General features: G+C 48.8%; 8 protein-coding genes and 2 non-coding genes across 10 annotated transcripts; 3 read left to right on the top strand and 7 right to left on the bottom strand.

Annotated features, from left to right (window-relative positions):
• Positions 1-170: 170 nt before the first annotated feature.
• On the bottom strand, positions 171-2,630 carry J7337_007006 (uncharacterized protein; the record flags this gene model as incomplete). The annotated part of the gene is made up of 2 exons (XM_044824664.1): positions 171-992; positions 1,038-2,630. The coding sequence occupies 2 exons, from the start codon at positions 2,628-2,630 to the stop codon at positions 171-173; spliced, it is 2,415 nt and encodes an 804-aa protein (XP_044680321.1).
• A 2,218-nt stretch (positions 2,631-4,848) lies between these two features.
• On the top strand, positions 4,849-5,869 carry J7337_007007 (uncharacterized protein; the record flags this gene model as incomplete). The annotated part of the gene is made up of 3 exons (XM_044824665.1): positions 4,849-4,918; positions 5,118-5,445; positions 5,500-5,869. The coding sequence occupies 3 exons, from the start codon at positions 4,849-4,851 to the stop codon at positions 5,867-5,869; spliced, it is 768 nt and encodes a 255-aa protein (XP_044680322.1).
• A 1,927-nt stretch (positions 5,870-7,796) lies between these two features.
• Positions 7,797-8,558, bottom strand: J7337_007008 (uncharacterized protein; the record flags this gene model as incomplete). The annotated part of the gene is made up of 2 exons (XM_044824666.1): positions 7,797-7,896; positions 8,077-8,558. 2 exons carry the CDS (start codon positions 8,556-8,558, stop codon positions 7,797-7,799), a joined length of 582 nt encoding a protein of 193 aa, XP_044680323.1.
• An 858-nt stretch (positions 8,559-9,416) lies between these two features.
• On the bottom strand, positions 9,417-10,726 carry J7337_007009 (uncharacterized protein; the record flags this gene model as incomplete). The annotated part of the gene is made up of 3 exons (XM_044824667.1): positions 9,417-9,473; positions 9,512-9,780; positions 9,841-10,726. 3 exons carry the CDS (start codon positions 10,724-10,726, stop codon positions 9,417-9,419), a joined length of 1,212 nt encoding a protein of 403 aa, XP_044680324.1.
• A 526-nt stretch (positions 10,727-11,252) lies between these two features.
• Positions 11,253-13,290, top strand: J7337_007010 (uncharacterized protein; the record flags this gene model as incomplete). Its single annotated transcript, XM_044824668.1, has 5 exons — positions 11,253-11,307; positions 11,355-12,285; positions 12,357-12,459; positions 12,508-12,852; positions 12,907-13,290. The coding sequence occupies 5 exons, from the start codon at positions 11,253-11,255 to the stop codon at positions 13,288-13,290; spliced, it is 1,818 nt and encodes a 605-aa protein (XP_044680325.1).
• Positions 13,291-13,584: 294 nt separating this feature from the next.
• J7337_007011 (uncharacterized protein) lies at positions 13,585-16,629 on the bottom strand (the record flags this gene model as incomplete). The annotated part of the gene is made up of 3 exons (XM_044824669.1): positions 13,585-13,879; positions 13,932-14,917; positions 14,971-16,629. The coding sequence occupies 3 exons, from the start codon at positions 16,627-16,629 to the stop codon at positions 13,585-13,587; spliced, it is 2,940 nt and encodes a 979-aa protein (XP_044680326.1).
• Positions 16,630-18,593: 1,964 nt separating this feature from the next.
• On the top strand, positions 18,594-18,678 carry J7337_007012. Its single transcript has one exon. It is a non-coding gene; the product is annotated as a tRNA-Asn (tRNA).
• A 452-nt stretch (positions 18,679-19,130) lies between these two features.
• On the bottom strand, positions 19,131-20,681 carry CCT7_1 (T-complex protein 1 subunit eta; the record flags this gene model as incomplete). The annotated part of the gene is made up of 2 exons (XM_044824670.1): positions 19,131-20,266; positions 20,321-20,681. 2 exons carry the CDS (start codon positions 20,679-20,681, stop codon positions 19,131-19,133), a joined length of 1,497 nt encoding a protein of 498 aa, XP_044680327.1.
• A 1-nt stretch (position 20,682) lies between these two features.
• On the bottom strand, positions 20,683-21,050 carry CCT7_2 (T-complex protein 1 subunit eta; the record flags this gene model as incomplete). Its single annotated transcript, XM_044824671.1, has 2 exons — positions 20,683-20,867; positions 21,005-21,050. 2 exons carry the CDS (start codon positions 21,048-21,050, stop codon positions 20,683-20,685), a joined length of 231 nt encoding a protein of 76 aa, XP_044680328.1.
• A 519-nt stretch (positions 21,051-21,569) lies between these two features.
• Positions 21,570-21,653, bottom strand: J7337_007015. Its single transcript has one exon. It is a non-coding gene; the product is annotated as a tRNA-Asn (tRNA).
• Between the last annotated feature and the right edge of the window lie 278 nt (positions 21,654-21,931).

The following is a 21,931-nucleotide window of genomic DNA, read 5'->3' on the forward strand; positions in this document are numbered from 1 at the left end:
TTGATCTTTTGATGCAATAAAACGTATTGGGGGGCTCAATGGTTAGAACAAAAAGGAAAATGATATTTTTAGAAGGCCACGGACAGGTTCAACACGTGAGGCATGAGCGATAGACCTTGGAAAAAGGCATCAAATGCGTGATAATATACCCAATTTTAGTCTATTTCGCTTTACCACCCTACGTTCTCGTTGTTCTCTACACGACGCTGCAGAATGTTTCTTGCACCTTGCGGTGACAGCCCTTCAAGATGTAGTTCCTCTAGTACCTTGCGCGCCTCTTCGTTGTCAGCGAAGACTCGATCGCTGGCTTCCTTGAGTGTCAAGCCACTCGTCTCGCCCGCTTCAACCGGAAGACTCAGGAGCTGCATACCCTCGGTCAAGTTATCAAGGACAGATGAACCATTGGGAATGTAGCGTTCGATAGTAGAAACCAAGGCAGCGCCGTCGCGACGGAACTGGGCTGCACCGTAAGTGGTGAACGACTGGCGCATAAGGACACTTTGCCATAGATAATCTTGAAGCTCGACAAGGGCTTCTCGGCAGACGCGGCGAAACACTGCAGTCGAAAGAGCTCTGATGAGAAAGTCAAAGTTGCGCTGGAGGATGCGAAGTGGCTCATCAAGTTCTGGCGTAATAGCAAGCTCATCTGCTACCGTGTTAGCCAATATGTTGGGAACAGCACGGCATGCGAACTTACCAAGGATAGCAGTTTCACCGACAGTTGTCCATTGAACACGGTTGGTGTATGCTCGGAAGGCTTTATTGTGCGACTCGACCAAAGCGCCCACGAGAAGTTCTTGAGCAGCCTTGCGTCGCATGTTATAGGCACTCGCTGTCTCATCAAATAGAGCCCCATCTTCATGTTTTTCTCCCACTGCTGTAGATGTGCGATCCTTCACATCATCGTAGCTCATGGTACTCGTAATATTGTTGCCCTGGCTAGATCTGTGCAATGCTCGAGTCTGGAGTTCATCCCACAAAGAGACAAAGAACTAGAATGTTAGCTTGATGAGATGACTTTCAGGCGGCTTACATACCTCTTCGTTGCTCCAGTCTTTCAGAGTATTCACAATATGATCAGCGCTGCCAATCACTTTGCAGAGTACCTCGAAACCACCTGTACCCTCTAGAATAGCAAGGTCCTCCTTATTCGCAGCCAAAGTGCGGCCAAAGGTCGTAGACATGCTCTGATAAGCCTGGAGTGAGTCTCGAAGGCGGTCGTGATAAGCATCCAAGATTTCAAGTTGAATGCCGATCAAGAAGCGAATTTTGTGCTTAAAGGTACGTACTCTCTCGTACTGACTTGTCACAGACCGCAGAAGATCAGTGACACGCACAGCAGCATATGTTGGCTTCATCTTGCCCTGGAGCGCATAATCATAATCGATATTGCGGGCATCTTGTGACTCCATAATAGTATTATATCTCTCAAGGGCGAAATCTTTCTCGGCCTCGAACCACGTATCAAAGTGGTCATCCAGTATGTATGCGGTCAAGCCAGACCATCCGTTCTCAACATCGCCGCCGTCGTAGTTAAACTTGTAGCGAACATTCTCGTCAAATGCCATGAGTTGCGACATTAAACTGCTGAGAAAGGAGGGGCTCTTGATAGCTTCGAGTGCAACTAATGAGGTTTTCTCCTTCAGCACTGGGAGGAGCGAGGTAATAAAGGCAGAAACAGGGTCGATATAAGCCAGGTTGGTCGCTACAGCAGTGTCCCGGAACTTCTCTGCTAGTAAGTAGCCCAGATTATCCCGGAAGAAATCTTCCCATTTCTCGACCAGCGCGATAAACCATGGGAGGCAATGAGTTCCAAATGCCTGGGCACCGCTGGTTGGCTTGTCGCTAAGGAAATGGAAGCGAAACTCGGAGACAAAGATGGAGGCCATGATTTCAAACGGTAGCAACGTGACAAGCTTGTCAGTGTGTGCTATTTCCGGCCTTTGAAGATCGATGAGCTTTTCTATGCAATTAACCCATTCCTCGTCCATCTGTACATGGGTGTCAATCTTGGGCCACTTCCTCTGCTTCAAGACGGCCTCAAGTTCCCCGGACATAGTAGATTTGATCTCATCCCAAAGTGAAGCGGCCACGGCTTCGGCATATGCAACGAGGTGAAGGCCCTCTTGGCCAGGTAGGCCTTGTAGCTTTTGAACATGCTGTTTCAACTTGATATAAGGCTCCAATGAAGCTTTGGGGTTCTGAGGCAAGAATGATCTCGCCTCTGCTCGAAATTTTTCAGCGTCTTGCAAGAGAACAAGGTATCTCTGGGCACGCTCAACGGCCTTAATCTTGTTCATAGGCGCTTTTAGGCGTTCGATGGCCTGATCTGGGGCATCCGAGGCAGCATAGATCTGAGCACGAAGATCAATGCTCTCTTGAAGCTTTTGAAACTCTTCTATGCGAGCAGCAAGTGACCCCTGGCGATCGTCGGCAGTGCGTCGGGTCTCTTCGAGCTCTTTCACAGCTGTATCTAACTGTAATTGCAGCTGGTTTCGTTGAAGCTCAACATTTGCGATAAGTGTGTCGAGATCCTCAAGGTCGGAAGTAGACTGAAGCTTATCGTCCAGGAAGTCCTCAACTCGGATATCGAGCGATGTTCCTTGGTTGTTGGCGGCTACAGCTGCCATGTTGTATATAGTGGTTATGAGTTGGTGTTTGTGAGTCTCATAGCGCAACGTAGCTACTCTAACCAAATGACGTGGGGAGCATGCCCCACTAAATCCGATAGCTACATACTTCTTCTAGATACAAGTGTTTCTGGAAGCTCCATGAGATGAACTCGCATGACATGATAAGCGCGGAGAGTGTAAAGAATATTCCGAGCGGAGAAAGGATAATTCGAAACGTCCGACACCGACTTCATTCGAAGAGAGTCGTAATCGAAGTCAATTGCGGTAAGCGAAAAGGATCTGAAATTGACGGGTGGCTGAACGCCAAGTCTGGAGAGTTTAGTCGGGTGGCTGGGTTCTCATGAGATGAGGGTTGTCATGATGGATATCACGGCTCTCTCGGGAGAATAAGCTCACGGTTACGACGGAAAGAGTTTACATATCATGTTGATCTTGTGGTACTGAGAGAGGTGTCGTCGTCAGGCAATTGAGTATGTAAACAGTTATGCAGTCCATGTGATTCCGATTGAACCGCGCAGTCCAGGTAAACATCCAATAACATGCAAAGAGGCGGCAAGCTGTGTTGTAGTGGAAGCAAACAAAACTTCAATTCTATATAACAACAACATATATTTCCTGAGGGTGGTGCTGTCTTGATACAAGACTTGCGTCGTAGTTTTCGCCATAATTGAGTGATCCTTGAGTTTCCATCTACACCGAGTATGTACGGTTTGGCCGCGGATACTGTTGTTGGCTCCGACAGAGTGGATAATAATATCCATGACTTGTTAGGTCGAGTTTGGGAGAAAAGACTCCATGACCAAAAGTCGGGGAGTTTCAAGCCAGTTCTCGCTTACTCGGGGCAAATGGGGCAGATGAATTGAGACCAGGCTATGAATAGGATAACCGATGGAGATGGATCTCAGCTACAGAATATGCCCGAGCACGATAGATCAAGGCGCCAAATGAGCACCAATACTGGCGTAGTTCAACAGCTCGTCAACTGGAGCTATCGACGTCAGTAGCCAGCCCAGGCACAACCAATACTCCGTAATACACTTGGTATAATACGGACATGGACTCGTCGATAGGACGGATGAGTGAGAGCCCATTCGAAACGGCGCCAAATCGTCATGACAACTGCATTAAGCTGAGAGAGGTCCCGCTACAGCTTCTATCCTTGGCACCCCTTGGCAAAATCTGGGCGCTGACAGGCTCTGGTCGTATAGAAACGCGTCGACTTTGCGGCGAAGCGCTACGTAAGATCGTAGATCCTAGGGTTCAGGGATCAAGCCCAGGAAGTTGCTCATCTGCGCTGCTGCAGGTCCAATAACACCTTGCCCCTTACAGCCTAGCGCCCGATCCCGTCTAGGCTTTCTCCTTCCCTCTGCGCCGCCGGTTAGCGGGTTGCCCGGTGCTGAAAGGAGCCCCTCAGGCCCCTGCCTTGTCCAGAGCTCGCCCAGCTGGCAACTGTGGCTCCACATGTAAAACGTCACCGTCGCCAGGCCAACGCAAGTAAATAGGTGGCTGGTCACTACACCTCTGCATCGCCCACCGAAAAAGTCCAGAGGTTGGTAGTTATCCCAAGTCTTTCCCAGCCATCGAATATCCGCCCAATTGTCTGGTATTGGTATACGAAACTGCTCCGACTAATTGACTGACTGACCGCTTCTCTCCTTTCCTTCTCTCCTTTTCCCAGGAGATTCTCTAACAAAACCATTAAGTCTTCACCCTCGTTAGCAGAACGTGTGAACTGACCTTCAAGGCTCTTGATTCATCGTGGTCAACTCTCAAATTAACTTGACTTCTTAACTTAACTTGACCTCCTTTAACAACGATCTCACTATTACAGGGCCCCGACTTTCGCTCGTTGTCACCAACCGTCGTCTTTAGCCCACATACATTCCAGTGTCGATTGTCTACCGAGACATCGATTTCTCCCGCCCGCATTCCATCGCTTCTTCACCTTCACCTCGACAAGAGCCAGTTGTTCCCGGGACAGATTGACTGATCAAGTCCAGTGGAGGAAGTTCAGGGTCGGTCACAAGATCGCTTCCAGAGTGTTGCGCAACCAAGCGGTAACAGAAAGAGCAAGGAAACCAAGTGATATTGGTCTTGAGAAACTCGTGTGTTCGTCGCTCCCTAACTGGGAGACGAGCGCAGACAACTCAGTTGTTTCCCGCAACTACTTCAACCGACAGCAAGTTGAAGGAGCGCAGGATCAACATCGTTCACGATGGGTTCCGGGACGAGCAGCAGCAGCAGCTCGTCCTCAAGAAGGCAAAAAGTCCAGGTCGGCTGGTATCGTAAGTCATTGTCTAGTCTCGGGACATCGATCCAATGTCTCCATCTGATATGGTCCGCATCGCTAACATCCAATTCCGCTAGGCTTCGTTCCATTCCTCGGTTATCACCATGTGTTGATGATCCTTATCGCCATCGCCATTATTCTATTATGTGAGCTATTTTACCCCATAGATGAGATAATGTTCTAACCAAAACAAGCACTGCTTCTCGCTGGCTGTTCATCTTCCTCCCCACTTATCCCCGACATCTTCCTACTATCCATCTACTACAAGGACTACACAGCAGTGCCCGATACAGCCCAGGTCGACTACAATCTCCACTCAGCTATCGAGAACATCGCAGGTGACGCTTCGTTGCAAGCTCGCGTTGGTTACTTCGGTATCTGTATCAACCCCGACGGTGGTTCCTGGCTGTGCAGCAACAATGCCACTGCACTGGCTAAGGAGGTTGATGTGGACCAAGATCCTCTCAACCTCATCTGGCTGGCTGCTCAATTTAAAGATATGATCGTATTCCCATATCTCATGTGAGTTCTCACTCCGCGTGCACCGCAATGGAACCGCACTAACCTGATTCTCAGTATCATTGCCATCATCTTTGCTTTCGTCTGCCTCCTCCTTCTCGCGACTTTCCCCGGGTGGCACGAGGAGACTGATTCAGAAGGCTCTGATCGCGAAGTCAAGCCTTTCCCGTCTCGTCCCGTCTCTCAAATTGCCCTTGCCCTGATCTTTATCTCAGCCATCTTCGTCCTTGTATCTGTGCTATGGCAACATACAGCGTCCGTGGCCGCCTCGGTTATAGCCCAGGATTTCGGAAACGGAGCTGTCAAGAGTGGTGTAGGTACCAGCGCCATGGTCTTGGGTTGGTTCTCATTCGCCCTACTGATAGTCGTTACTATCGGTCTACTCATTATGATCCTCAGTATAAGCGTTCTCAGTTCGATGGTATAGAACACCTCGAATTCACCTGAGTCATCGCGAACTATTGAGGACTAAAGTTGTCGAATAAATGTACATATGTCGACTATAATCATCGACACGAGGATGGTAAGATCAAAGACGGTAAAGGGCATCAGTATCGGAGTTACGGAAATGATTTTGTTTATTAAAAACGTTGAGCGATCGGTTATAATTTCGGTCTTTCAGCCTCGACATGATACGGCACAGTAACACCGTACCGCAACGCTTTATTCTATTCATGGCATAGCCTGTACGATGGCCACTGAAAACAGAGGCTCCTCGACCGAAACTCGACATGGCCATGAGCTGGAACGATGAAGCGAAACGAGGAACGCACATCTTTTTTGCATATAGACTGAGGGACCACACAGAAGACCGACCTCTCAAGGCGAGAGACCGCGTGGGATGGATGCACTACAAGATACGACTTTTGAGGCCACGAATGGGATGTGGTACGGGAATATGGGATATATGTCTTGACGTGTGAGGAGGAATGGGAATTGATTATCGACATGTATTATCAAGGCAATTTATTGTCGCGCGTTTGCGAAATTAAGGATTTGGGTCTGATTTTGATCTTTGTTTGCATTGCTGATCACTTTCTATGCTTCTCATTATAGATTGAACTTGCGTGTGAGAGAGAATGATTTCAAGGGTTGCGACACCTCGAACGGGCAGGATTTGAGGGATGAAAATAAGGGGAAATGGTTGTGCTTCTAATAGGTAGTAATGGGCCCCCTTCTTTACCAAGGGTCATCAAAACAATGAATTGAGTTGCCAATATCTTGCTTGTGATCAAACACTGTCGAGCCAGGTTGACATTTTGCATGTAGTCCAATTTGACTAAGGCCTTTATGCAGAGTAAATCACTTACAAACTCGCACTTAGCAGTCGGTTTGTATATATCTCTGGGATGAAATGCTTCGAGTTTTGGTAGTACTTGAACAGTCGTTTCTCAGTTGCTTCAAAATCACTTGTCATAGTAACGTATCTGTTGAACATCCTGTCAATAACCCTTGGAAATCTATCCTCGATATCTTTGCATGCTTATGCCCAGAAACTCGGCTACCACGTGGCACAATCTTTTGGTGCATCATTATAATCCTTCATCATTTCCTTTCCCTGGTTAAGAGTTGGTTTCCGCGTTATTTACTGGTGTAGTTTTGTTGTTGGTTGACTGATGGCTCGCCCCCTTCTGTCAAGCCCCGGACGGAAAGTTTGAGAATATGGGTTCGTGTTTGTGGGTAGGCTATCCTCTGCTGGAAGTTCGACAGGTGTTGTGTTGATTTGGATGGCGAGTTTCTGGTCCACTAACACCTCGTTTGGTCGACTTAGATGGTTCAATGCACCAACAATGGGAACCATATGGTGTGGAGAACTATCAAGCTCAGCAATCGGCGGTATGTAGCTGTAGTCAGGTCTTGTTAAACCAGAGGAGATGGATGATATTGTCGTACAAGACGAATTTGACCACGTGAGTTGCCCTGGATAGTGACCAGACGGCATATGGTGGAGATGAGACGCTGATCTTGTGGCTGCTGGGGGTATCGAAAGTGAATGTTGCTGATGATAAGGGCTTGAGATGTTTGATGATAGACACGAAGGACTGTAGTTGAGGCTTGCTCGCTGGCTAGTTTGGCTCAGATCAGAGACACTGTCATAACTATGAAGTGGAAGATTTTGAACAGAACCATTATGAATGAAGTTTGCAGGCCGTCTTTGAGATGTAGGCGTCACTGGCCGATTCAATGGGCCGTTGTTGGCTGGTGCCAGAGGTGGTGAGTGTCTCCAGTCTAAGGGGTCTCCAAGAAGCAGACTCAATCCTGCAAGGGCCTCGCTATCGTAAGTGGCACTTGAAGTGAGAGGCTTAGGTAGAGCTGTGCTGTTCATGTTGACTGGAACAAGTTCCGGTAGTGATTCAGGCGCATGCTCCATATGCATCGTCTGCGAACTCGTTGATCGATGAAGAGACTGGGGTACCTGGAGCGAAGATGGCGTCGTCGTCGATGTTGTCGATTCTGCGTTTGTGTTGAAAACTGTGGTTGGATTTGGAGGATCAATGGGCTGGACAACTGGTGGCTTCTTGGTGTGAGCTAGAGTAAGTTAGATCATTGTATCGATGAAGATATATGATGGGGATGTTCAACTTGCCCGTTACATCACCAAGAAGATCCCCCAGCAACGCGACATTATCAAACACTGCAGCTTCTTCTCTTACACCACACTTGTCCTCAGCTCTCACGGTTTCGGGAACAGGAGCCAAAAGAGCTATCTGTCTCAAAAAGTTCAACTCAGCGAGCACAGCAGCATGATGTCGACTAACAATAGGCTCCTGGCTCTTGAACTCACTCGCATCTACAAGCACCCATGCCATGCATTTCGAAAATGTGGTCTTTCCACCTCTGTCGGTCTCTGGTCGACATCTCTCGACAATCTCGCAGACTTCTTGGAGTCCTCTTCGAGCTGACTCGATAATGTTGTGTACGCGCTCAAGAACCCTTGGGCGGCGCTGAAGAAGATGGAGACATTCTTGACGTAGTTCTATGAGATGCTGAAGATCTGAGTCGCATGTTCGAACGAGCTCGAGACTGCGACGGATATCATTTGGGACCTGGTCGTGGTCCAGCGCGCAGGTCAGGAGGTTGAAACTTGCATGTATTGCCTTGAGGGGGTTGGGCATGATGAATTAGGACAGAATAATGGGCTCTTAGAGGTGAATAGTCTCATATAGCAAAGCAATCTGATGATTTCAGTGAGAAGGACGATATGTGAGTGATGGTCGAGGGAGGTATTGATTAATCCTTGTTAAGCTGCAGGTGATGAAAGATGCGAGACAACAATCCTCACATTAGTCTTCCCCGCTCAGACAAGAAAAGAGAAAACAAAATCAGGCTGTGAAGAAATTCTGTTTCTGATTTGCACAATATCCATCCACTATCATATTGCTAGGATCCATGTTCAGAGCTGACGCCAAATGTGATGTTGAGGCATGTGGCTTGCATATCTAGAAGCAGGCTCTGAGAAAAGAACCAGCTCTCAGCCACTCACGCTCAAGCAAGTAAGACAGGTCAATAGTCGGATGCAATCCATCAGCTGAGCAGTTTAATTGGATAAGTGTTGGGTGGGTGTATATCACATGAATTACAGTGTTGTGGTCTTGGTTACAAACTTGGTTCAAGCGCATGCAGACAGCCATCGGCATGCCTAAGAAAGAAAGTACACATTCACGTACTACTAACCAGGCGATTTTACTCACTCGAGTCATGGCATACAAAACAAGATATGTTGCTTGTAACTGTCAGTTTCTTGTAAGCTCACTCCATCATGAACACACACACTCCTTATTAGACATGGCTATAGTTCTACGCAGTACTAAGTTATGTATTAGCTACAGGACAGGGCTACATACCGAGCCTTTTGCAACTAGTCATATCTAACCATCCAATCAATGAAACCCAATGACCAAAAGGTTGCAGTGAATAGGCTTCCTCTCCCTCACAAACTCACAGTTTCCGGTGCTACCACTTCCTTGGGCGATCTATACCTCATTCCATCGTTTTGGCTCAGCCTTTCCAAACCAGGACACACCACAACCCTGCGGCTTTTTGCAATGGGTGTACTGTTGCTAAAAACGAACCTCAAGTCACTCGGCTGTGATAGAACGACATAGCCCAGTTTGGTACACTCGAGAATGACAGCCTGTAGATGGTTCATCTGATCCTGTTGGCTAGCCGAATCCTTTGCAGCAAACATCTCCAAGAATCGATTAAGCTTATTCGCAAATGACAGAGCCATAGGGGAAGCTTCTGTCACTGACACCGGGAGTGGTGTTCTCTCATCCGGGTTAGGATGGAGAAGCAGAGCAGAGAGTGTGCGCCACCTGGAACGTGCCAAGACAATTGCTGAAAGCTTTATTAGCCATTTCTCTAATCAGGCTCTGAGTGAATGTGGGAGTGTCTTACCAGGATTGTTTGTGTTTTCAGCTGAGTGGCTTCCTTGCGCCAGTGTTGCAACCGCTAGTGGAAGCATGGACAAGCTGCTGCCAGAATTGAAATCGAGGCTCCGAAAGATGGCATGCGAGAGGACATGACGAAGTCCAGCTTGAGACGTCTTGGGGCTGAGGCAAATGGCAGCAACTGTATCTGCCTGCAGTCCTGACGCTTCTGGTGAGTAGCCAATATTGATAAGGCTCTGAGCCACCTCAGCCGGGTCGGCCTGGACTTGGGGTCGACGGTAATAGTTCTCGACATGTTGGTAAATGAGTTCGGAGAGTGAGCGCAACTCTGCTTGGAGGTCCTTGTCAGGAGTTGCCTCGAGAAGAAACTGGCTGAGTTCAGCATCGTGCCTCGACGATGAAACTATGACCTGTGGCCCATCCTTGGGTTCTGTATACTTTTGATCTGCTAAGACGAATCCTTCGTTTGCTGGTTTGACTCTCCGCCGTCTCCGCAAAAGGAGAAAGGCTGCTATGAGTCCCAGAGCAAGGCCAGCAACGAGGCAGCCGATGGCAACTCCAGCGACAGGGCCGCCTTTGAGTCCACCTGATGATCTTTCCGATGAATCTCCCTGGTCAGTTGGCTTTTCATCATTCCGGTCTGTAGATGACGCGCTGGATGAGGTTCTTTCTTGGCTTGCTGAATTTGTCTCTAAAAACCCCGTGCTAGCTGCTGTTGGCACCGTCTGCGTTGTAGGCTGTACATTCACGTTGGTGATTTTTAGGCTTCCACCAGATCCATCAATATCTTGCTGGGTAATGGTGGACAAAGTAGTGTTGAGGAGCGTCAAGACTGTAGGGGCTGTCACGACGGTTTCTCCTAGCAATAGAGTTTCTGGAGTCGCGGAAGCCATCTTCGTAGGTTAGAGATAGAAATTCTTAGAGGCAGGAAATTCAGGGGACAGGGCAGACGCTTCTGAAAGCTTTCAGAGCGGTAATAAGGAAAAGAATGAGAATACAAAAGTCTCGAAAGCTTCCAGGGCAGGCGTTGCTTTTGACCACCAGCAAAGGCTCAAGATTCCAACCCTACTGCCATTTGATTGCCACCACCAAGTTCCTCTCCTCTCCATCGAGGTCCAGCTAGCAGCATCCCTTGTCAAGCCACTCAGCACAGGGGAGCATTGAGATGCATGTTTCATTATCAGGCTGAGGCCGAAGGCCTAGTCTGTCATTTCCCAGCCGACCTGTTGCATATTGCCCCGCGCACCCTCGGAGGTGCATCCAACAAACCAATATCGCCAAGTTCAGCTCCGACGGCGGAAAATAGGCCTATAGCAAGGGCCACATCCGAGGCTTGTTGCATTTCTGGCAATAAAGCTCTCAGATCATCTTTTGACTCTTCTTCAATTGCTTCTGCAGAGAAATCGAGCAGACTAACAAATGGAAGAGCAACCGGACTTGGCTATCTCTGTGGACCTTGGTACGACCTTTACGGGTGAGTAGCAGTCCAGCAAATACCAGATATAAACTGATCTGTCCTAGGTGTTGCCTGGATGAGGCATGGAATCCCTATTCAGGTAGTCAACGACTGGCCGGGGAGCGACGACAGAGGTGATCGAAAAGTCCCCACGACAATCGTATACAACGCCGATGGAAGCATCTCATCTTGGGGGTTCATGTGTGCTGATGATGACCACGACACGACCAAGACACGTCGGGACTTCTTCAAGATCTTTCTAGATCCAGAGACCCTCGACGCAGCACAGCATCAGGGCCTAAGCAATGTCCCGCAAAGCACTGCCCAGGCTCGCCAATTCGTGACAGATTATCTGAAGCAGATATATGCGCATATCAAAGATAGCATAGAAATGCGCATGGGCATAAAACATGTCGGTGGATGGGACTCCATGGCCGTCCTATTCCTCTTCAGTGCGCCCACGACATGGACGAGTATGGCTATCATCAACACCTTCAAAGGCGCAATCCATGATGCTGGATTCGGAACCGGGGGCCCAAAACACTCAGCATTGGTTGATCTCACAGAGTCCGAGGCTGCAGCCGTGGCAACTCTCAAGACTGGAGCTATAAGCCTCAAGGAAAACAGCGTGTTTCTGACCGTGGATGCAGGAGGTGGCACAACAGACCTCGCTCTGATGCGAGCCACTTCCACAAACTCGAGCTTTCCACAGCTTTCTCAAGTCGCTGCCGTCAGCGGTGTAGGTGTTGGCTCCTCACTTATTGATCGCGCTTTCGCAAGACTTGTCTCACAAAGAATGGCCGCGAATCCCGACTTCAAGCTTCCGGCTGACTTTGCCGCACGCATGGCTCGAAGCCAAGGATTCAAGAGCGTCAAGCACAAGTTTGGCGAAAAGGTATACATGCAGCCAGTATACAAAATTATGATGGAGGGTGTAGGATACGATGTGAGCCACGAAGGCCTCGGAGTTCAAGATGGACGCATGCTTTTTACCAAGTCAGTTACTGTCCCACTACTAAAGATGTGTTTTCCATGTCGACTTACCAGGTGTGATTGATACGCTGCAGGCAAGACATTCAAGCTCTCTTCGATGTCCATATCGAAGCAATCATGGCCCGGATTCACAAGCGACTTGACTGGTTGACCGAAAAGGGCCTTTCAAAACAAGTGGTAAGTCGCTCCGATATGAAGCTCGACCGAAGCTCATTGCGTATACAGGAGTATGTGATTCTGTCCGGTGGTCTGGGTAGTTCAGCCTACGTCCGTGAGGTTCTCCAAGAACACTTGACCAAGCTACAACATCCAAATGCCCGAAATATCCTTGTTATACCCTCCCAAGACCCGCAACTTGTTGTTGCTCGTGGGGTTCTCGAGAACAAGCGACAGAGGATGGAGTCGGGGAATAAATCCGTGCTCAGCACTTGGATTGCTCGAGCGAGCTACGGCGTAATCGTCCAGGAGGTCTATATGCCTGCACGGCACTTCGATGAAGAAGTCCGACAAGATCCGTGGGACCCAACTGTGAAGTGGGCGACTAATCAGATCCAATGGTTGATCAAAAAGGTATGCTTCAGGCCGTTCTTTTTGCTCATAGACTGGGTTGACAAAAGACCACAGGGAGATACCGTGGACCCGGACTCTCCGTTGGTCAAACGATTTGAAATCAGGCTGAAAGATGGAGACACTACACGCGCATGGGACGCAGAAATTGTAGTGTCAAACAACGAGGCCGAATGGCTTCCTCGAAGCCTAAAACAAGCCGGCGTTATGAGACTTTGTTCTGTAAAGAGCAACCTCGCTGGCATCGAACAACACCAGCTCGTCCTCAAAGAAAAGCGAGGAACTTGTTTCCGGCGTGGACACAAGTTCTACATTTGTAGGTTCGATATTCGAGTTATTGTTGCTCCAGCAGACCTGAGATTTGAGCTCTGGTTTGGGGGGACGAAATTCTCTGGCAATCACCAGCCTATCTCAGTCCAATGGGATGCAGCTAAAGGGTAAGAGACCAGGTAACGAGGATGGAACAAAGTGAGTGGCCTCACTATAGACCACGAAACGCTCAGGAGATACCCAGGCTGCAGATGAAATATGTATGTACATTGATAGATCCTCAGATGACTAGCGCCTTATAATCATACACTATCCTGACCAGCCTCCAAAAAACGCCTTTGTCATGACTTCGAGTTGCCCGATAATGAAATAGCTTTGCCTCTCTTCTTCCTCCTTTTCAAAACTTCAACATCCTTTGAGCAAGCTCTTGGTATACTGACTTGTAAACACGCGCTGAAATTACTTTCATGTTGACCTCTTGAAAGGATGTGCTTCCGTGTTGAGAACCCATTCGTCAAGGCTTATGACGTTAGGCTCTGAAAAGAGAAGATAGTAGTACTTGAGAGTCTCAGAAATCCAGAAGCTCTCCATCTCGTCCTTCAGATTATTCTCTGTACCCATCACATCTTCGATGGCGCTGTTGGCGAATTCGGTGCGAGTAGCAGCAATTGTAGCCTGGAACATCTTCCAACCCTTGTCCATCCAGGTAGTATCGCCAGTAATGCGATACATGTACCAAACAGATTCAATCGCCTCAGGTCTGTAACTTTATGTTAGGAGAGGCAATAAAAGCATTACAAATGCAAACCTACCGAAGGATGTAATTCCGATTAATTATATCGGTGTAGCCTGGAGGTAATTTTTCTCTTTGAATCCTCGACTTGACGTACTCCTCGTGCGTCACGGGCCTCTCCAGAGGTATATCATCAGAACCAGCAACTTGTTCTGCGTTTCTGACGGCATCAAAGCTGTCTACGGTGACAGGCTTCGGCGCGATGGTGTTTTCCGTTGTATCTTGGACAGCAGCGGGTTTGTTTTCTAGCTCGACTGGGGCAGGTTTGGCTTTCTCCGAATCAGTCTTGCCCGAATCAGCCTTTTCTGCTTTGGTCTTTTCAGACCCGTCCTTGTTCAGTCCAATTTTCTGCTTGAGCGAATCGGGGAGCGTTGATCCAAACTCCGAGTCGTCCTCTTCCATACTCCTATCCAGCTCAGGCATCGGTATTCCTGCCCGCCTGACCACCTTTGGCGGATTAACAACAGGCTCTGGTCCCTTGCTTGAATCATCGGGCTTGTTATGCTGGGCAGCGGCGGGAGCAGCTCCTTCTGCGAGCTTCCTCTGGGCCTCGCCGTCTGACCATTTCCGAAACTCACTATCGCGCCATTCTCTGTTAGGGTCGAGATCCTCATACCAACTCTCTTCACTGAAAGCACACTTTTCCAGGGCAGGGCAGGCGACCAGGTGGGCATATTCAGGCATTATACCAGTAACCGTTGACTGATATGCCCACACGCAACCATCAGTGAGCTTTTTGGCCTTGTCAATATCCCCATCACGACCAAAGATCTTACCGCCTAGTCCATACATGCCTCCAACGAAGCATGCGAGATGAGCCATGTCGTAGGTCTTTAACCATTCTGAGTCACCCCGGCTAGAAGTCGTCAACTTTCCTGTGAAGAACACATCCCAGCCGTCGTCTTTGATCATAGGTCGATAAAGCAGCCATTCATTAATCGCGTCGATGGTGTTCTCATAGAGCGGGCGATACTTGGGTTCCAGACCATTCAAGAGCAAATATTGCTAATTTTACGTCAGACAAAATTATCATGAAGAATGATGACGGAGCAACATACCTTGGGGAAATACTCGTAGGCTGAATCTTGGGCACCTCCCATATGGTAATGTCCGTAGTTAGGGCTACTGGAAACAAGACCCTGAGGCTTGCAATCCCAGTCTGCCGAAGATCCATCTGCAGCAAGAGGGGGCGCCTGTTGCGGCCCAGATCGAGCCGGTGTCTGGTCACCCGCTTTAGTTGCCTCATCGGTATCTACAGGAACATCGCGGCGTTGGAGCTTATCCTCCCAACGACTATCAGCCTGAGGGAGCTGTGCGGGAGAGGCTAAATCTCCGCCCAGTTTCGTGGGATCAAATCCTTCGGGTTCCCTAGTCAGGTCGGCAGAATTGACTTGCTCCCGGGCCTCTTGGCTGAGGCTTTCAGTCCGAGTGGTAGCGGTCCTATTACATCCAGAGGCATCGATGCGTTCGGGGAAAAGTCCTGGAATATCAGTACCCGCTGCTTGCATCTCAATCAAGGCGTCGGTGATACGGTCAATAGCATCATAGTATTTGTTGGTACCCGTCAATTGAGCGAGGCGAGTGAACTCCATAGACAGAGTTCCAAGCTCGGCGATTCCAACAGTGCTCGCTCGGTGGGGTTGAGAAGCATAAGGCTCATGCCATCGATAATATAATAGGGGCATGCGGTTAGGTGTATCAAAAACGCCCATAAGGATCTCCGCAAGTTCGACGGCCTTATCCAGCAGAATCTTATACTGGCCAGAGGATCCACCACTAACATCGTACGCAGCGATAAGGCCACCCAAGTAACGAATGGTAGTTTCAAAAACGGGAATGTCGTTACGGTCGGAGTAAGTGAAGTCGACATTGGCGACAGCCTTGGCGGCTTCATCAAACTCCTCCTTCATACCAGCGATCCAAAGAGTATCAAGCGAATCGATGAGTGTCGCGCCCCAGCCACAAAAAGTGTCGCGATACTTCATAGAAGCAGGCTTGAGTTCATCATGTGGGAATGCAAATTTGCGATAACCAGTCCAGGCCCGTTCAATCTCTGCCTTGACACGTTTCAGTCGATCCAACCGAGTGGTACTTGTCTGTACGTCTTCGGGTTGGAAGTCGAACTGGATTCTGTTGATACTGGGAGCTGTGCCGGTTGGGACTGGTCTGATTGACTCAGGGGGAATAGGGAAGTTCTCCTTGGGCTTGGTCCAGTGAACTTTGGATCCATCAACGTTGACATCAGGAATATCAGGGTTGTCGGCCTGCTTAGGAGGGTCCTTGAAGTGAACATCGGGAATCTGTGGTGTGCTTTGGTCGGCCGGCTGCTTGTGCTCCTCCTTCCTGTCGTCTGGCAGCGCAGCGTCCCCAACAGAGATGGGTTTATCGACGGCAGGCTTCTCTTCTGCCGGTGTGTCGACTTTCTCTGCAACCTTCTCTGGTACAGTTGGTCCATCTTGGGGCACAGCTGGTTTGGGTTTATTGGCAGCGTTGGAACCCTGCTCGGAATCGGGAAGCTGGACGGGCGGCGGTACGACAGGCGGTTCAAAAGCTTCTTTGGAGCCCTGTACTGGGTCAGAAGCTGGCTGGCTCGGTTGCTTCACCGTTTCGAAGTGAGGAGCCTGTGACCATGAATTTTGCATGAATCGGTACAGCAGGAAGACCATAGCCACAGCGACTATGGCGTAAAATCGTCCACGCCGACGAAGTGGAAGCATTGCGACGGATCGTTGCTCGCCGAGGCGAGGCTTTTGGGTGGTCGATTAAGGCTTGGATAGAAGATTCAGTTCAGACTGCGCCCTGCTATAAGGTGACGCGATGTTTCGCTAGAGGGGTCGCTTGATCTATGTCGTCAAAGACTGTGGTGTCGCCTACGGTACTGAGCGCAGCAGCATTCCGTTTAGTACCAGACCAACTTGAACTGGCTTTCTTGTGCCTCCTTCTTCGTGTCGGGTTGGCCAAAAGAAGCAAATAAGTCAAACTCCGACAAGAAAACGACGCAAAAGAGATGCAGATGGACAAGACAAACACGATAGCGAACGTTAGAGGGTGTCGGGGGACAAAGACAAGAAAGGACCCGACAGTCTCAAAGTGAGAGCTCAGTAGCAGTGGAGAGGAAGGAGCCCGCCCTCCACCGACTGACCAGGAGAGACCACATTTTAGTGGCATTGGTTGGCCAAAATGAGGTAACGTCAGGGGCTTTATGGAGCCTAGCGTATGCCCCTGGTGCTAACTTTAGCATCATCGCAGGGTCTTCCCGTTGCATTCCTGCAAGTTTAAAAAGGCTCATTAATGAACTCGTGGCGGATTGATATTGATTGTGAGTACATACATGTCTATTCGCTACTATATGCAGATGTGATCTGTATTCCTGGCTTTGAAATACTGTTGCTATCAAAGAATAACTCAGTGAGCACATCCTTGGGTTTTTGTACCTCGATACTGCATCTGAAAGAGTCAAGTTCCTGATAGTAGTGAACTCGAAGCTAGGTACAGTACCTAAATGCGAAACCGACCCTTTCCATTTGCTTCCCCTCGGCCCTGAGTATTCACATGTGTTTGTTGAAATCAGGATTAGTTTGTTCGGCTGTGCTCCGTAACTCAATTGCGTTTAAACTACCGCCCAAAAGCTTCTCACACGTGCATCCATTCCCAAACTGGTCAACCTGGTCCTCGGTCTCAACGGGGCCGTTACCGCGCCGCTTAAGCTCCATCGGAGCCTCGACCTCCGATATCAGATTCGGGATGCCCACTTCTGTTTCTTATCTACCCCTCAAGAAGCTAAGATCAATTTAGGCATCAAAAATTATCTGGAGGCATTGTCGTCGTGAAGCCAACGACTAGGTTGGATATTTCACAGGAACAAAATGTAGAATACCAAGCTACGGAAGGGCTTGCATATATACCTCATGTATTCAGATGCGGCGTAAAGTTTATTGGTTTAGATCCTCCGATCTCATTACGATCTAATCAATTCCCAGCCAGGAACAGAGTTCTCCTCCATAACATAAAATGTTCCTATTGGCTGTAGGACTTGGCATGAGGCAGTATAGGGTATGCCACTGGTCTGTTCGCTTGTAGCTTCTTCTCAATAGAGGAAGCATAATGTAGTAAGACGAAACGACGAATTGGGCCTTTATTGGGGGGATGCCTAATCTGAGTTATAGGAATTTTTAGCTGTCTGAAACCGGATCCTGGTGATCCAAGTAAATGATACATCACCGATTGCAGTCTCGTATCTGCTACTCTCAAGAAAAAGTCTGGGATGGAAGTTCCAGCAATAAAGCTGTCCCAAAAATCACAATCAACCTTATAAAGAACGATTTGTAATTGAAGGTTCAGTTCGTTGTCAACGTCAAACAATCCAAGACGTTCGCTGCCGTGATGAAGCAAACCAAGGCAAAGGCGCTCATTGTAAACTGTCCCCCTTCCGCGGTGACCATCAGCATAACTAGAAGTGGACCAGGAACGCAACACATGTCGAGTATCAAGAGAAAGATATTGCAGGTATGCCAGATATTAAGCCCCTCTATATAATCATCAGCATATGAATCCGGCTTCATGATGCTCAAGAAGCAAAGAACTAGAGTAGGTATAGAAGAAGATATGAGGTTATCTCTTGCATTTCGTTCTTGTACACATGAGGCTCAATAGAGGTCTGATCTTCTAATAATTGCCCCTTTCCCCTGTGGCTTAGTTGGCTAAAGCGTCCGACTGTTATTAAGTAGACAATCGGGAGATCGGAAGTTCGAGCCTTCCCGGGGGAGACAATTTCTTCTTTTGCCTGCTAGGACTACTTATAATTAAGGCAGTAAAGAGATACTTGTAGACAAATGTTCTTTTTTTAATCATTTCTTTTTTAATATAGAAAGTTTTCAAAACTGTAATAGCTAGGTAATGCTATTATAACATAAGGTAAGACTTAAATATTAACATTTACCATTGCTACAAGTTTCATGGCTATGAAACCGCGAAGCCTGTATAGGTAGGACTCGACCTGACAGTTCTTCGAGTGCGACTCACATTCACCAGCTCTTGCCATGTAGTAGATAGAGGTCATCAAGTTTCAGAGGTCAGATAAGTCTAGGTATCATACAGATCTTCCAGCCCTCGGCCAAATACTGCTCCTCCCACCTTTCAAGTCTATGTTTTCAGGATAGGTCAAGTTTTCCATTTTAACCCTTGATCATGCTCCATCTTTCATTATGATTCTCTCCCTTTACCTCCGGGGCATGCCACGTCCGCGACCCCGCAGAGCACGCTGCGCAGCACCTGGCGGTAGCTGACCAGGAGCCTGAGGCTTAGCACTCTCCTCATTGCGGATAGTCTCGTCGACTCCAAGGATGAGGCAGCTGGCCTCGGTAGCAGCCTGGATAGCGTTGATCTTGACAAGAGCGGGCTCCCAGACAAATTGTTCCATCATGTCAGTAACGCCCTCGTTCTGGAAATCAACACCAGCCCATGTCTGACCCCTTCGGTGCGCAACACGGAGCTTGTTGAGAATATCAGTGGCATCGAAACCAGCATTGTCACAAAGCTGGCGAGGGATGATCTCAAGAGCCTTGGCAAAAGACTTGATAATAGCTTGCTGCTTGGTAGAGATGTTCTTATCAGCGAACTGGTGAAGGTATGCTGAAACTTCCATCTCAGTAGCACCACCGCCGCCGACAATGAGATGGTTTCGGATGGCACGCTTAACGATCATGATGGCATCGTGCAGCGATCGCTCAACTTCAGCAATAAACTGCTCAGCGCCTCCGCGGAGGACGAGGGTGCAAGTCTTGGCCTCGGGACAGTCCTCGAAAAAGTTGAAACGCTCACCACCTATCTGGCGCTCCTCGAACTTGCCGCAGGTACCCAGATGCTCGGGCAGAATATCGGAACATGTCGATTGAACAACAGCACCAGTGGCCTGGACAACGCGCTCCATATCATCACCAGCCACACGACCAGCACAGAAGACATCTCGATCAGCGAAAAATTGTGTGGCCAGGTCACCGATGGGCAGCTTGCTGAGCACAACCTTGGCACCAGTCTTGTAGACTGCCTCAAGCTTCTTGTAGATAATCTGCCACTCCGCATCGACGATTGCCTGGTACTCGGAAACCTGCTCAACACGGACCTCGGCGTTGTCCTTCTCGGCCTTGAGCTCCAGCTCGACGTTCAAGCACACGATCTTGGGTTGCTCGAAAGATTTTGGTTGTTGTTCGAAACCGGCATAGGAAAAGGTCTTCTTAAAGGCGACACCGTTAACGAAGAGGGAGTCGGTCAGGGAACCACCAGGGATCTTCTTGATGCCGATGAGCTTCTCGTTGAGGTCGTCCTGGTCAAGGGACAAGACGGCATCGACAACCACTAAAATCAGTTAGCTCGATGACCAAGGCATATGCATGTTGGGTATTTGCGTACTCTTGGTGAAGAATGTAGTATTTCTCTTGATCAGCTTGCTTGTCATGGCAGTAGAAGCCAGCTTGATAAGAGTATCACGGCGGTTGCCCTCGTTTGTGCTAACAGCAACCTCCTTGATCTTGTTGACAGCCATCTGAGATGCCCTCCTCAGACCCTTAATGATAATCTGAGAGCTAACACCCTGCTCAACGTGTTCCTTGACCTCCTTCAGGATCTCGCCGGCAAGGACAACGACTGATGTGGTTCCATCACCGACTTCGGCATCTTGCGATCGAGCAATATCGACGAGAATTCTTGCGGCGGGGTGGACGATGTCGAGAAGCTTTGACCAGTTAGCAAAGAACTGGAAGTGAATGGGCATCTTATCGAGCGCTTCGAACCTTCATCACGGTGGCGCCGTCGTTGGTGATAGTTTGTCGGCCATTCTCATCAACCATCAAAAGGTCACCGCCGTAAGGACCTAGAGTGGACTTGATTGTAGCCTGGACGGCGAGGCAGGCATTGATGTTGGAGATGATCTGTCCCTTGCCCTGGGAAGTATCGGTTCCTATAGGAAGGCGCTAAAGTCAGTTATCCATTGCGATCATATTTGTTGCCGTTGCGTCGTGTTGATATCGTCTTCTTTTGGAGATGCCCCCTAAGAATTCGAGGGGTGAAGCGGGCTGGCGGTGGGGTAAAACGGACCTTCCTTGAGGACGATAATCGTCGGCGTTTGGCCTCCGAAGGACATGTTGACGGTGATTGATTGACCCGAATCTAAATGGCAGAGATTACAGCCGTGTAAAAAGTATGTACAGGCTTAAGTTTCGCTCCGTCGTCGGTTGGTGGGGGGAGGGAAACACGTTGGCGGGTTCAAAGTGGGAGGAGCTTGTGATGAGTGGAAGCTTCCAAAAAAATGTGGCAGCCTTCCACTTTCTCGTTTCTCATCATGCCTTGCCCCAGTCGTGCACGGGCCATTTCATATAGGAGTTGAGGGTCTTGTCTCGACCAATCAGGTTATTACTCTTAAGTCGACAACCACCTCAGCTTCGTATCAGCTCGTAACTGACAACTTCCAAGTATGGTACTGAAACATATAAACTAGAGTGTCAATTACACAGGGCTCGCATCGTCTCCTATCCTCCCATATCTAGGCCATCTGACAAGGCTTGAGTTGCAAACCACGGTTTCTACCCAAACTCCACTCCTGGCATAAACTAACAAAAATATATCCACAAAGGACAAAAATAATACCAGGTTTTAAACGAAACTCCCCCGGGAAGGCTCGAACTTCCGATCTCCCGATTGTCAGTTAATAACAGTCGGACGCTTTAGCCAACTAAGCCACAGGGGAGAAGCTGATTGGTTGAGCAGGCACCTCCGTGATGGGATCTAAGCTGGTCTGACTTGGGATAGACACGCGAGACGCCTTGTTACTTACCTATTTGTTCATTCTTATGATCAAAAGCCGCCGAGAATATGTTTTCTGTAGGTATACTTGCCAAGATTCTTAGCTAAAGGAGAGCAGTGATAGTTTCAATGATGGTGTCTGGACGTATCAAGGGAACAGTGAAGAGTCGAGATCAATAGTCACAAACCGAATCTTAGTATTCACATGGGAAACGCAAGCTC

The sequence above is a fragment of the Fusarium musae genome, chromosome 5 (assembly GCF_019915245.1).
Source record: "Fusarium musae strain F31 chromosome 5, whole genome shotgun sequence".
NCBI lineage: Eukaryota > Fungi > Ascomycota > Sordariomycetes > Hypocreales > Nectriaceae > Fusarium > Fusarium musae.